This window comes from Maniola hyperantus, chromosome 4, assembly GCF_902806685.2.
Source record: "Maniola hyperantus chromosome 4, iAphHyp1.2, whole genome shotgun sequence".
NCBI lineage: Eukaryota > Metazoa > Arthropoda > Insecta > Lepidoptera > Nymphalidae > Maniola > Maniola hyperantus.
This window is the reverse complement of record NC_048539.1, coordinates 2875279-2891063: the sequence shown is the minus strand read 5'-3', so window position 1 is coordinate 2891063 and position 15785 is coordinate 2875279. Positions and strand designations below refer to the sequence as shown.

Genomic DNA, 15785 nt, shown 5'->3' with positions numbered 1-15785 from the left:
CTTAGTGTTACTTCATAATAATCCCATTATTACAAAACATTGTGTATACTATAAAGATGTCACTTTGACTTTGCTCAGACTCAAGACATTGTTAAAATGAGACTGATATGCAGGTGGCATAAATCTGCCTCGTTTTAACTAGATCTTAAGTCTGAGCAAAGTCAAAATACTCTCTATAGATACGCTTGTAAGACATGAAAGATAAATGCTGTACGATTTTAAATGATATCATTCACTAAGTTGTTCCTCTTCGCTTTGGTCGCTGCAGTCCTCGGGCAGGAAGGTGTCATCATTGTTGTAATTGTTCTTGTTGGGTCGGAACCGCTCTGGACGCTTTTGCTGCTGCTCTTCACTTAGATCAGGCTGCAACCATACAAGATAAAGTCGAAAACTAAAATCCGACTACGATCGTCTTAATAAACGCTGAAATTTCTTCTCTTTTGACACCCCACTCAAAACGATAGCAAAAAAATTTGAGCAATCCCTGTGACTGCAATCTCACTTGGTGATTTATTTTATTTTTTATTTTATATCTTATTAGAACGGCAGTGCCACTTACACTAACTAGATGATTAATAATAAATTTAAATATAAATAAAGGTACAAGAAATAAGTGATGATGTAGTCTAAGATGGAAGCAGGCTAACCTGGAAGGTGTATGGTAGTTTTTATTAAACCCATGCCTTTAGAGTGTAATCAGTAGGGGTGGTAACCAGCCACGGCCGAAGTCTCCCACGAGACCAGACCAGAAATTTAGAAATAAAATTCCAAAGCCCTGCCAGGAATCTAATGCAGGACCTCCCACTAATAAGACCACAGTGCTTTCCACTACGCCAGGGAGGTCGTCAAAAATGATTAATGGAAAGGGGTCACAACCCTCAGCAATGGGGAAAACGACGCTAAGAGAGAATCCACTCACTTGCTGAACAAGTCTGTAGGGCCCAACATCTCCCATAAATGCTTGCTTGAAAGCCTTGCGCAGTGGTTTCTTCTTGAACACTGCACACTGCTGTTTCAGCAATTCTGACACATCCTCCGGCAGTTCTGTTCAAACCACAAAAAATAAAGGCAAATCCATACTAATATAATAATAAAACCAAGGAAGGACATAGGCTATACTTTTTATCCCAGAAAATCAAAGAGTTCTCATGGGATTTATAGAAAATCTAAATCCACGCGGGCATCATCTAGTATGTAAATAATTAAGGGTGTAGTTAAGACATCTGCCTCCTAGTCAGGGGTCTAGGGTTCGATCCCGGGAACTCAGGTAACTCTGAGGTTATATGCGTTTTAAGCAAAAAAGCCATCGCACCTGCGAGTTAAGGTTATATAATTCAAAAAAAATGACTGACTGACTGATCTTTAACGCATCAAACTATGCTTTATGGAAAAGCCCGATCCGTCCAGTAAACCCTACTTTACCCCTGTAGAGGTTGAATTTTGAAAATCCTACGATGACGTACAAATTCGCTAAGAAAGGATTTTTGAAAATTAAACCTCTACGGGGGTAAAATAGGGTTTGAAATTCGTGTAGTCCACGCGGAGGAAGTCGCGAGCATAAGCTAGTTATAAAGATAAATTACCGTTTTCCTTGAAGCAATATGTCTTAGGCCGGATATCATATACTCTGTAGTCTAGGATTAATGTGACTCTGATGTGTTCATCCTCTTCCTCCTGCATGTGGCTTTGGACAAAGAACGAGATTTCTATGTGCGAGCCGTCCAGCAGTTTGAACAGGTCTGCTTCTATATGCAGGAGTTTCTGTAAAGGGATAAATAAAAACCAAATAAATTTTTATAGAGTTCCATTCCCGAAGGCCTATTACCACATGTGGGCGGTTACGCACTTATCCGATCCGAGTCCGTGAAAATACAGTACGCCCCGAAAGTAATGTACATCGGCCTTTAGAATGATATTTCGGCTTTGTAGGGCGTTGTCTCTGTCACTCATACCTATATGACGTTTTGTCGGTCTCAACGACAGAGATAGTGCTGTACTAATTTGCTATCTCCTTCTAAAGGTCGATGTACATTAATTTCACCCGCGTACTGTACGTTCCAAAGTAGTCAAAGAACTATTTGAGACCTACCTTCAGAGCTTCATACTGCTCGAGTCTGTCGTAGTATGCCACTAAAGCTTTCCGTACCGCGCCCAGACACTTGGGCGTCATGATATTACTGAACTCGCCCACCACTGCCTTCAGGTTGAAGCCCAGCGGCAGGCTCGACTTGGACACTTTGTTACCATCTGAAAATAAAAATAGCAAATGAAATACTATTATTGTACACCAAATTGAACAACCTATATGTTTACCCGTGTGTGTGTGCTAGTGATGTAACGAATGTCATATTTTGGACATTTTTATTACATTAAAAGCATTAGAAATTAATGGATTTTGTTTTATTAATCAACTATTACATAAAAAAAAAATGTATATTCACAAAACATTCACAGTAATTTCGCGGAATGCGACTGGTAATATGCAGCAGAAATATGCGAATATCCGCGAATGTGAATGCGAATATTCGTTACATCACTAGTGTGTGCATCATTAATTTGATTGAGTTGAAATTACTATTGTTGTCTATATATACTATCAACGTACAATAGTTACTCTTGTGGGACGCTTCGGCCGTGGCTAGTTACCACCCTACCGGCAACGCCGCGCGTGCCGCCAAGCAAGTCCCAGTACGATGCCGTATAGAAACCAAAGGGGCATGGGTTTAATAAAAACTGTCATACCCCTTCCAGGTTAGCCGATTCCAGGATGACGCGCAACCAGACGCTCCTTCCGCACCACACATAAACCTCTGCACACTTACCAGAATGCATATCAATCCTCAGACCATGTGTGACAAATGAGCTAGTTGAATGCTGCATGTGGTACAGCACGCAGCAATGGTCGTCCAACACATATGACTGCACTTCCACACCAGTCAGCATGGACATTAGCTCCATGTTTCTCTTTAACGTCTCTACTGAAGCTGTCAAGACTATTTTCTGTAAGAAAGTTTAAGTTTCCCAACCTCTTATATGCATTTTAATCATCATCATCATGATCAACCCATCGCCAGCTCACTACAGAGCACGGGTCTCCTCTCAGAGTGAGAAGGGTTTTGGCCATAGTCTATCATGCTGGCCATTTAGCGGTTTGGTAGACTACACACACCTTTGAGAACATTATGGAGAACTCTCAGGCATGCAGGTTTCCTCACGATGTTTTCCTTCTCCGTTAAAGCAAGTAATATTTAATTACTTAAAACGCACATAACTCCGAAAAGTTATAGAGGTGCGTGCTGAACCCCCGACCTTCAATTAGAAGGTGGATGTCCTAACCATTAGGCTAGCACAGCTTTTTTTAATGCATTTTAATGCTAACTAATAAAAGAATTTCGATAGATGATTAAAGAAGAGGTCCCAGCATTTTTTACTAGCAAATTTAAATTGAAGATTGAAATTGTATACTTTGATGTAAGATTTTTTACACCTTTATGACCTGTTATCTCCCAAAGCCACCATGATCCAAATAAACATCCAAACAAACTTTCCTCCCAGTGTTGGGGTCAATATGCAGAGAAACCTCCAGCTTTTATAAAATAACAGAGCACTTGCTGGCTCTCTCTCTCTCTCTCTCTAATATATATTAAACTGCCCGCGGCTTTGTCCGCATGGATTTAGATTTATGAAAATCCTGTGGGAACTGTTTAATTTTCCGGGATAAAAAGTAGCCTGTCACTTTCCTGGTTTTTGACTATACCTATGCAAAAAATCACGTCGATCCTTTGCTCCATGGCGACGTGATGGAAGGACAAACCAACGAACAAACACTTTCGCATTTATAATAGGGGTAGTGATTCAAATAATTACAGCTTGTAGAATAATAAGCATGCCTGTTAAATAATTCAACAAACCTGTGGCTTAACAAACGCTGGCTCTTTCTGTTTAGGTGGCAAAGCTTTCCGTCTACAGTTATTTCTTTGAATTTGAAAGAGTTCATTGTGTTTTTCTTGTAATCTCTGTTCCAGAGCGTCTATCTCTTGTTGCAACTCATCACATTCTTCAGGTTGCTTGGTTGAAGCTAGAATGAAGTAGGTAAACACAAATAATAGACTAGGTTTCGTTTTTGCTGTGTTGGCCTACGTCCACTAGAAGAGCATCGATCAAATTATTTTGGTCACTGATTGAACGCTGGTTAAAACTTTTAAAAACATACATTCTCAAGATACTTACTGCCTTTTCGAAATAACTTCGTGATTTTTATCTGTTTCCTCGCGAGTGTAATTTTGTTACGATTTAACATTTTAGTGATGAGGATTCACGTTAGAGAGTAGTATATTCCTTTTCAACAATAAAAATATTTACAAATTGTTAATAATTCAATTCAATTCCCAATTAACAAATTGTTAATAAATTGTATAATCAACGGTCGCAATTTTTGAATTTGGCATTTGACTTTGACAACTAAACTGTCAAAGTTACGTCAAAGTGCTAAAAAAGTGACAGATTTTGCTTTTAAAATTCTACTAATAGAACGAGACGTGCTAGGTAGCATGTCTCTGGATCTGAACACTAGTCTTTTGAATATTAAAAAAAAAACGGTCAAGTGTGAGACTGACACACGAAGGGCAGTAGTATAGTATAATTTTCATTAGATTGCGCTGTATCGCAGATTGTAGAAAGGTACTTGAAGAAGGCAGAAGAAAGAATAGGTAGGCAATACGTTTGCAAAATATAATATGTATATTTATAATTAAAAAAATATTGTACAAGTTTGTTCATATAAAAATTTTAATCTTATTTTATATACTTTTTTTAAAGCAGTTACTAATGGGAAGTAGGTACCAATGTAGGTACATAATTTCCTTTTTTTTTGTTTTTTGTACCTTGAAAACACTGTATATTATATACAGTATATAATACAAGAGTACCTATGCTGGAATAGACTTGCCATACAAAATGACTGTTATTTTTTGTGTCGATTCGAAGCGCCCCACTGAGAGTACCGGGAATTAAAATTGACACTTTTTATGTTTGTTAATATAAGTCCCGCAAATTGCTATTGCGCTGGAACCAAGTCTCATTAACATCCAAATGACGTCATTTGACGTATGCTTAAGTAAAAATATACCATCAGCTCGAAACTTCAGTCTAGTGCTGACATCACTAAAATGGCGGCTCCGCGCATTAGCAATTTGCGGGAATTATATTACAATCAACAACAGCTTTTACAAAGAGTAGCCCAAATTCGGCTGTACGCTATCTTTAAATTGAGCTTTTTCTTTCCGCAGCACTATTTTATAGAACTGTCTTTTTAGTCTAGTTCGTAATTATTGTGTACACCCGAATCAGCACCAAAATAAAAATTCTTCGCCACAGACTTGCAACTTGATAAAGACACTTTTTATTCCGGAAAATCAAAGAGTTCCGACGGGATTTTTAAGAACTGAAACCGACGCGGACGAAGTCGCGGGCATCAGCTAGTATCCTGTATAGAGCCCTAACAATTTTTGATCTTCTTCCGATAGGCGGCCTTCTTTAAGACGCACTGTTAGCCTGAAAAAAAAAACAATTATGTTTATTAACTCGTTCACTGCAAGTTGGCCATATGTGAATCAAATCTACCAGGCAACCTTAAGAATAGGTAAATATGAGGAAAAACAGACTGCAGGTGGTGTCTAATATAATTAATTATAGCCTCAATAGCTCAACTGAAAACCGTTGCACTATTGTCGTACCTACTAGGAGTAGGTACGACAATAGTGCACAAGCTTGACGCTTAGTTGGAGAGGAAAGGGAATACATATTAGTCATTTAACGTGGTAAATCCAAATTAATACTAATATTATAAATGCGAAAACGTGTCTGTCTGTCTGTCTGCTAGCCTTTCACGGCTCATCCATACTAATATTATAAATCCGTTCAACCGATTTTGACGAAATTTGGTACAGAGGTAGCTTGCATACCGGGGAAGGACATAGACTATATTTTTATCCTAGAAAAACCAAAGAGTTCCCACGGGATTTTAAAAACTTAAATCCACGCGTACGAAGTCGCGGGCATCAGCTAGTATTCTCATAAAAAACCCTACCTCTCCTCGTTATGCTTCAAAGACCACAGTTCTGGCATGTATCGGGGGTGCATGGTCTTGAGGAAGTACTCCCTCCACTGCTCCTCCAGTCGCAGCAGGCCTTCGTTGCTCCTGTAATACTCTGTCACCTTGTACCCGTGTGACTCATAGTCTTCGTTCTCGTATCTAAAAAACATAGTACATATGTATAGTACGCGACAGTTTGAGATGGCAATCCGGCGGGGTGATTACGAACGTTGCAATAGCGACAGCAACGCGACAGCAGTAGCAATGCGACTATCTCTTCTTCTTCTTATTTTGCTTTGCGGCTATTGCTGTCTCTCTCTAGCCGGACGTTTGACAGCAATGATCGCAAAATTTACGCCTGTCGCAAGATACGTAACCACACCGAGCGGGTATGAGGCAGGGGAACGCCTCGCACACCCGCACGTCACCCACGCTCGCCTGCACCGGGCTAGCGCTGTGCTGTGCGGGTGTGCGGGGCGTTCCCTCCTCGATTGCCATTTCGATCTGTCCTGTATACATTCGCCTCCTATTTGGGAGGTTGGAGGTTCAATCCCAGGCACACACCTTTCCAGGCAACTTTTCGGAGTTTTTGTGCGTTTTAAGCAGTTCAATATCACTTGCTTTAACAAAGAACTTTGCTTAGAATATTCAAACAAGAAGAAAGGGAACACTTGACGGCAACGTTAGTTCCTATTTTCACCACGCGCCAAGATAGCCTTGTCGCACTGTAGTGAGCCGGCGATGGGCTGATCATGATAATAGATAGGTACTAACACAACGTCTATCTGGGCAGCCTCCTTCAACAGCTCCTCAGTGACGTCATCATGCAGCAGGTAGTGCTGCAGTATGACGCTCTCTAACTCTTTGCGGCGCGCTTCGGGAAGCACGTGTTTACGCGACAGCAGCGCTCGCGCCGCCGAACGGATTTTTCTACAAGAACAATTTGAAAAAATTCAAAATTAAAATAATTTATTGAAAATAGATAATAAATTACTCTTTTTGATTGTGAGTCTTCTCTTTTTGATTGTGAGATGGATTTATAAGATATAGTGGTGATAATTATTACACAAACATAAACTAAAGCTATGAGGGTTCCAAACGCGTCCAGGTCTGAGAAGAGCCCACAATAAACAATAAAAGTTTTTTTGCTCAAGATACATATTCACAATAGCGATTTATTATGCAATGCTGCAAAATTATTTCAACGACCTCCCTGGCGCAGTTGTAATCGCTGTGATCTTATTTGGTCCTGGGTTCGATTACTGACAGGGATTTGGAATTTTATAATTTCTAAATATCTGGTCTGGTCTGATGGGAGGCTTGGCTAGTTACCATCCTACCGCCTTATTTATCCGCCGCCAAGCGATTTAGCGTTCCGGTACGATGCCGTGTAGAAACCAAAGGGGCATGGGTTTATTAAAAACTGCCATACCCCTTCCTGGTTAGCCCGCTTCCATCTTAGACTGCAACCACTAGGGTGAGATTGCAATCAAGAGCGGTTTCGTGGAGCATTGTCTCTGTCGTTGAGACCGACAAAACGTCACATGAGTGACAGAGACAACGCTGTGCAAAGCCGAAATCTGATTCTAAAGGTCGATGAACAATATTTCTTGCCGGCTAATGTAAATGCACGGTCACACTAACTTGCAGTCCGTGTCCTCGACGATCCTGCTGTTCCCATGCGAGCCGAGCGGCGCGGCGCACTGCTCGGCGAGCTGCTCGCGAAGCGAGCGGTCGAGCATGTTGCTGAGCTTGTGGCACGCCACACACAGCAATACTACGTCGTGGGACGAGTGCTCCTTCATTATCTCTGAATAAAGACATTTTTCTTTTAACCACTTGATATTACAGCGTAATATTTTTTTTTTTTTTTTGTAGAGACAAACAGTTACAATTAGTTAACTAGATAGTATATATATATAAACACTTAAACTAAAGCAGTCTCCAATGAGAAATTAACACTTATAATAAAGAATTATGTCCACAACACACGGTCATAGTATGCGTATGAAAAACTAGGCACAGAGTATTTAAAACTAACTAGGTAGGTAAACTTATGGAACACAGAACTGAAATCGACTAAAGTATAAACTATAACTAGGCAGAATTTGATATAACATCCTTAATTGCTAATTTATACCTATGTATTTAAAAAAAACTCTATATACCGAAATTGAAGAGACCGAAAGTGTTATTGCGTTATAAAGAGTTTTAGTTAAACAGAGAGTAAAAGAAAACGATATAATTTTACGAATTAGTTAGCAATATAAGTAGGAAGTAAAAAATTGCTAGGTAATTAGAATAAACAAATGAACACATTTAAATAAGAACTCCATTGTGTGTACGAATTATTTACGACTTTTTAACAGGCTGATGTTTAAATGTCAGTGAAATTTGTCTAATCTAAATCTAAATCTTGGTAATCTAAATAATGACGTATGGCGTATTGTTTCGATACTGAGAGTGGTTGCTACGCTATGTGTTTCAATATAAAGGTAACAATGTAAACCAAAAGAACCTTAGCGATTTCTAAGTTTTAAGGATTTTTTTCGTTAAATAGAAGTTCGCAGTATAGAGTTTACACTGTATATTTTATTTTTAACTTTATTGTGCTCAATAGAAATTGTTTACAAAAACATTAAATCTGAATGTAAGTAACCGCATAATACGGTGGAAATATTCTCGAACCACAAATCATTTTGATATTACAGTTCTTGCAATTCACGAAGGCTAGTGAACTTCACTTGTGGTAACGTCGTTTACACGGTCATTGCGTAAGTGTGCGTGCATGTCGGACCAATCAGTCGCGAGCAAGCGCTGTCAAACGCACACCATTTAGTGTACGTTACGTATACCGATACGACTTAAACACAAGCATAAGTCAGTGGCCTTCGTGAAATGCAAGAACTATACGTTTGTATGAGCAATTCATCCATCGCTGACTTCTTATTTAAGTTATTTGTTTGTAATCTTAATTGGGTTCTTCATCATATCACTAACCTGGGAAGTACTTCCTGTATTCTCTGGGCACGACGTTCTTGCGTATGTAGGAGTCCTTGGCGCCACAGACGACGCACTTGTTCTCCTTGGTGAGCTGATAGTATCTGCCCACGTCGCCCACGGAGCGGCCCGCGGGCTCAAAGCGCAGGCGCACCTTCAAAGGGTCTTCGCTAACGACGTCCGCTAGTGCCTTCGTTACGTACCTGATCAAAGGAAGAAATCAAAATCAAAATATTTTTTATTCAATTAAACTTTTCCAAGTACTTTTGAATCTATGTATATAAAAGGTAAAACTGACTGACTGACAGATCTATCAACGCACAGCTCAAACTAGGACGGATCGGGCTGAAATTTGGCATGCAGATAGCTATTATGACGTAGACATCCGCTAAGAAAGGATTTTTCAAAACTCAACCCCTAGGGGGGGGGTAAAATAAGAGTTTGAAAGGAGACCGACCACTTTTGGACCCAGTCTTGTTACAGAAAAAAAAATATTGGAAAAATCCTTAATTTTATGATAAACTAGCTTATGCTCGCGACTTCGTCCGCGTGGAATACACAAATTTCAAACACCTATTTCATCCCCTTAGGGGTAGTATTTTCAAAAATCCTTTCTTAGCGGATGCCTACGTCATAATAGCTATCTGCATGCCAAATTTCAGCCCGATCTGTCCAGTAGTTTGAGCTTTGCGTTGATAGATGAGTCAGTCAGTCACCGTTTCCTTTTATATAATATTTAGATTTAGTAATATTTAAGCTTTCATTAATATCAAAAAATTAACATCAATGTGCCCTAAAATTATTTTATACAATAATTTTAGTACCTTTTAAAATGTTAATATATTCTTTAATTTATACAGAATGTTGTCAGCCAGATAGACACAAAGAAGCTAAATTTTATAAAATATAATAAAAATGGAATAAGTCAAAATCAAAAACAAAACAGTAACTTAATTTACAGTTTCTAAATATATCAAATATTTACGGAAATGTCTGTGTTTTTGTCGAGATCATATAAATTAAGGAAAAACATTTGCTTCTCAATCTCACCACATGGCTTTATTATTGTCGCAGGTGCATAAGAGCTCTCCATCGGGCGCCTCCAGGAAGCAGTTGTGGTACAGGGGCTTAGAGCGAGTGGCGTGCGGGTAGCGCTTGGACTCCACCTCCTTGCCGGACTTGCCTTCCCTCTCTTTGCTTCTGAAATCATACAATAGATAGACCGTCCTATCACTACCCATATTATACATGCGAAAGTGTGTTTGTTTGTTGGTTTGTTGATTTGCCCTTCAATTACGTCACAACGGAGCAATGGAATGTCATTTTTTATTTAAGACCTGGAGAGTGACGTAGGCCCTCTATTTCATTATATCCGGGATAGACATTTTATCCCGGAAAATCAAGAGTTCTCAGGGGATTTTTAAAGACCTAAATCTATGCGGACGAAGTAACGCAATAGTTACGCCGCCTTATATAATCTAAAAAGTTAAGCTAACTGCAAAAATAGTTTTAGAATTTCGAAAAGCTGTGATGCTGAAAATAGGATTCGATGTAGGACAAAACCAAAAATTAGTCAAGAGCGAGTCGGACTCAAACGCGAAGGGTTTCGTACCATCGTACAAGAAATAACACTGTTAGTTTTCATTGTTTTCTGATAGTCGTCAAAGTAGATTTTAAATGATACTAACCTAATATGACTAGAGTTCTTATCATTCTTCTTCACATCTAGATTAGCTTTATACGACACGTTAGCATCCTCCTGACCAAGTAGACACTATGGCGGTTTTGTGATAGTCGTCAATAAGATCGATATAGCCAGCTATTTCTTGGCTAGATGCGTCTAGATATTTCCAAAGCTAGAATCTAGCCCGTTGTGCGCCCCAAGACCTTTAAACAATCTATTTCAGCTGCAACCCTGGTAATCCTCTACATCTATTCGGGGATCAGAACGTCTATTCGAACTGAATCAATTTTAAATGATACTTACCTGTGATTACTATTTTTATCATTCTTCTTCACATCCAGTTTAGCATTATACGACACGTTAGCATATCTCTTACAAATGTCCATATCTTTCCAATAGCCATTTCCATTACGAATCCTAAACCAAGACACGATGCCTCTTCTGTGATAGTCGTTGATAAGTTTGATGAATATCCTTATGGCTACATGGGCGTCGGCCGCTGCGTAATTGATTTGTCTCTCAGATAGCTGCTCCGCTTCCCAGTCGCTGCATCTTATCTGCAAAGTAAACACCTATGACGACCTTACTGATGCAGTGTACCACCTATATCTGTCAGTCATCCTTATCATCAGCTCAGAATCACTCAGCGGTCGATGGAGAGAGCTATGCTTGGAGTTTTTCTATGCACTCCTTCAGGTTCTTATATTTTTATTGTTTCTACCTTTTTTATGTGTACTTGTTTTAAGGAGTCTTTGTCTTGTACAACATTTTTGAATAAATAAATATATTATTATTATTATTATTATGTGATCAAATCAGAAATGAGGAGATCCGTAGGAGAACTAGAGTAACCGACATAGCTTAACGGGTTGCGAAGCTGCAGTGGCAATGGGCAGGGCACATAGTTCGTAAAACCGATAGACGTTGGGGTCCCAAGGTGCTGGAATGGCGAACTCGCACCGGAAGACGCAGCGTTGGAAGACCCCCCACTAGGAGGACTGACGACATCAGACGAGTCGCAGGGAGCCGCTGGATTCAGGCGGCGCAAGACCGTGGCGTGTGGAAGTCCTTACAAGAGACCAATGTCCAGCAGTGGACGTCTATCGGTTGATGATGATGATGATCCTTATCATCAAAAGATAGATGTCTGCTGTTGGACATAGGTCTCTTGTAGGGACTTCATGGTCTTGCGCCGCCGCCATCCGGGGGCTCTCTGCGACTCATTTGATGTCGTCCCTAATGGGCTCCCAACGCTGCACTTTCCAGTGCGAAGTCGCCATTCCAGAACATCACGACCCCAACGTCTACCAATTTTTTGTGCCATGCCCATTTTTTTTATTATTATAACATAGAGAATGTTTAACAAGTCCGCCAGCTGAGTGACTCAGCTTTCTTATTTATTTTTATTTTATTTTATTAGATATGCCAACGATAAATTGTAACAACATTCACTATCATTAAAAACAGGTCACAAACAATTCCAGTACTACTACAAACATCAATTATAGGCATATACAGCATTACGAAGTTCTCCGGTTCAAATTTAATTAACAATAAGATACATTAAAAACTTTCGCAATCTTTTAACATTAACAACTAATTGATACAACTATTATCTACCTACCGCTAAATTATATACAATTGCTTAACTAATAGATTAGTTAGGTACTTAATACATAATAATAAATTAAATAAGAGTGATTAAAAATGACAAAATGAATGAGGCCTATAATTTAATGAGGGCCTTAGTTAGGACTTCATAGTTGTGTTAATGTGCTTATTGATTTTTGCAATTAATGAGTTCTTGCAGTATGCCGACGTATTTATAAAAGAAGAAATAGGCTGAGATAATTGTGTGTAGGTTTTCTCTATAATGTAGACACTATTATTAAGAAAAGATTTTCATAAACACTTGTGTGAAGGCGAGTCATCTAGTATTGTATTATATTGACGATTGATTGCATCAGTTTATTGCAAAATTTATATAAAATCAGGAACGGCAGATTACTCATGTCTCTTATCATTTTGCACTAACAACATGATTTTTGATTATGAAAACATCTTTCGTTCTGTATAGTCGAACTAGCTTATGCCCGCGACCTAGTCCGCGTGGACTACGCAAGTTTTATTCGAGAAAATCTGTAATTGGCCATATTTCTGTAATTAGCACCTAAGAAACTTTTTGAAATATTTCGCTGTTGATTTTCCTATAGTAAATTTTTTTTAAAAACTGTCGTGAACTGTGGTATGGTCTTAAAACTCAAGGCGAGGGCGCAAACACGCTAATACAACGTTATACCTTCGTATAGCATTAGTTTTAAGTTCGCGTAATAATTATCACCACTATTATCATCTTACAAATCCAACAACCGACCGTTAAAATGTGCAATTTAATACCAATTTTAAATAAATTATTTGACTTTGACTATAACAATAGATACTCACCCTCCACGTTTTATCCAGTACAATGCCCAACAAAGACTTAGACAGTGATGCCAGACCACCACTTTCGTACCCACACAGATGTACTAGGTGCCTTACATCCAGCGTGCCTTCCATGTACACTCCATAGTCTTGAGATAGATACCTTGCATCATCCTTGGGTGCTACGCCTACTTTGTATATAGTTTCATCTTGCAAAAGGTCCTAGAAAGAGTGAAATAAAAATCATACTTAATATTATAGATGCGAATATGTGTTGGTCTGTCCTTTAATCACACCACAACAGAGCTACGGATCGATGTGAATTTTGGAATGGGTATAGTTTATGATTTGGAAGGTGAAATAGGCTACTTTTTATACTGGAATATCAAACAGTGCATCCACACCGCAGTTAACATTTGTGGAGCAATGTTTCCAAATGTTACTCAGCAACATCAGGCAACAAAAAGTTATTTATTGTTAATATAATATGTTGCCACAAAAGTTACAGATTGTTGCCTAATGTTACCGTGTTGCACAATGTTGCCCCACAAAAGATAACTGCAGTGTGGATACACCGAGAGAGTTTCCACGGTAATTTTCGGAAAAGTCGCGGGCATCATCTAGTCTCAAACAAATAAAATATTGTAAATTTCATGATAGTGTTCTTAAAGAAATTAACTTACTTGCAATGCCTTAGGAATAGTTTTGATCTGATTCAGTCTGAATAAAGCACAATAGCCATCAAACGTAGACAGCTGCAGCAGAGCAACGGGCTGCCTCCTGCCCTGTTCGGTTACCCACTCACAGTCAAACCCTATAGCGTGGTGCTCCCAACATTTCCTGAAATATCAACATTAATTTTTTATCATTCCATAACAAGTTAGCCCTTGACTGTAATATCACCTGGTAGGAAGTGATGATGCAGCCTAAGATGAAAGGTAACTTGGAAGGGTTGTGGCAGTTTTATTAAACCCATACCCCTTATCAGTTTCTCTTTCTACACAGTATTGCACCAGAATGCTAAATCCGGTAGGGCTTTATGCATTTTTCTTTTGCATACATAATAAAGTACCCATAATATGCTTTATTGTTACTATTTTTCTGCAATACATTGCATCATCTTTACTAAATAAATGAAATAATTCTTACTAATATTATAAATGCGAAAGTGTGTCTGTCTGTCTGCTACTTTTCACGGCTCAACCGTTCAACCGATTTTGACGAAATTTGGTACAGAGATACCTTGCATCCCGGGGAAGGACATAGGCTACTTTTTATCCCGGAAAATTGAAGACTTCTATCTTTTAAACCAGTTTCAGAAAGCCATCGGATAAACAACAGTCATGTGTTAAAATCCTTTTAGAAGACCAATGTCAATCTGTGGTTGTCCATCAATTGAAAGCAAATCGAGTATATTTCTCGTCAAAAAATCAAAACATAACACTTCCAAAATAAAAGGTGCTGCGAGGTGTTTTGATGTTTTAGGTAGGAAGTATAATAAAAAATTCTTTAACCACATTATGCCATACACAAGCATACGTTAACAGAAAGGGAAAGGCAGTTTCATGGTTTAAAACTGTGAACTAGATGATTAACTTTATTAGATCTTCATTGATTTTATTTTCAATGTTAAGTACATTCATACAATTAGATTTTTAAAAATTCTGTGAAAACTTGATTTTTTGGGATAAGTAAAAAGTATCCATCCTTCCATCTCCAAGATACAAGCTATCTCTGTGCCAATATTTATCAAGATAGGAACAGCAGTTTAACTGTGACAGACAGATAAACTTTCATTTATAATATTAGTATAGATAGGCAATAAATCAACAAAATTACCTTCTTAATTTGTCAATAGCCTGGTCACAATCTTGCTCTGATGAAATAATATCTATCGTCAAGTAATTCAAGGCATCTGAAGCGTTCTTCTCTCTCAACCTCTGCAGTACCACGTATGTTATACCGGCACAGCCTAGAGCCACGACAGAGGTTACCCCGATTTTTAACTTGGACATGATCATTTTTATAGATTTCCTAATGCAGGATATTTGTCACACATACGATTATTACACCATTCATTAGCACTGTGCACCGACCAGAAAAAAGGCACTGTGAAAATATGTATTGTGGACAAATAATAGCTTTCACCAAGTACTGAAATATGATGAAAATGTTACTGGTTCTTCGTTTTGCTTTTGCTTGTTCCTCAGCTTGTTGTGTTATGGTTATTTATTTGGGACTCGATCGGTGACTGATAAATAAGAAAACAATTTCAAAACTAAATTAATTGAACCATAGTACTTTCAGCTTAAAGTCCATTTCTGCAAAATTTTCTTACGAATCTCAATGTGGTGTCGATGCATGGTTGGTTGATGTTAAAAGTACTCTGTGGTTGGTTGCTGCCACAGATCACAAATCGCTGCTTATCACCGACGGCGACGTGTCACCCTCTATGTCACCGGCACGTCACCGGTCACCGACCAATAAAAAGGCTGCTTATCTTGACTGTCAAATTGTTTTAAGGTTCTGTACCCAATGGGTTAAACAGGACCCTGTTACTAAGACTCCGCAGTCCGTCCGTCT

The 15785-nt window shown here is 38.8% G+C and overlaps 3 protein-coding genes across 3 annotated transcripts in view; all 3 read right to left on the bottom strand.

The window, feature by feature from the left end:
• Positions 1-15785, bottom strand: part of LOC117996991 (MICOS complex subunit MIC27-like) — a 103785-nt gene that overhangs the window by 76115 nt on the left and 11885 nt on the right. The gene's annotated exons all lie outside the window — the stretch shown is intronic.
• LOC117996989 (uncharacterized) lies at positions 65-4396 on the bottom strand. Its single transcript, XM_034985148.2, has 7 exons — positions 4231-4396; positions 3912-4078; positions 2823-3000; positions 2090-2247; positions 1584-1761; positions 920-1044; positions 65-363 (listed from the first exon to the last, which is right to left on the bottom strand). The coding sequence occupies exons 1-7, from the start codon at positions 4298-4300 to the stop codon at positions 229-231; spliced, it is 1011 nt and encodes a 336-aa protein (XP_034841039.1). The 5' UTR covers positions 4301-4396; the 3' UTR covers positions 65-228.
• On the bottom strand, positions 4718-15560 carry Exd2 (Exonuclease 3'-5' domain-containing 2). The gene is made up of 10 exons (XM_034985157.2): positions 15042-15560; positions 13886-14042; positions 13224-13424; positions 11082-11335; positions 10145-10294; positions 9095-9297; positions 7739-7904; positions 6869-7024; positions 6089-6253; positions 4718-5553 (listed from the first exon to the last, which is right to left on the bottom strand). Exons 1-10 carry the CDS (start codon positions 15221-15223, stop codon positions 5478-5480), a joined length of 1710 nt encoding a protein of 569 aa, XP_034841048.1. The 5' UTR covers positions 15224-15560; the 3' UTR covers positions 4718-5477.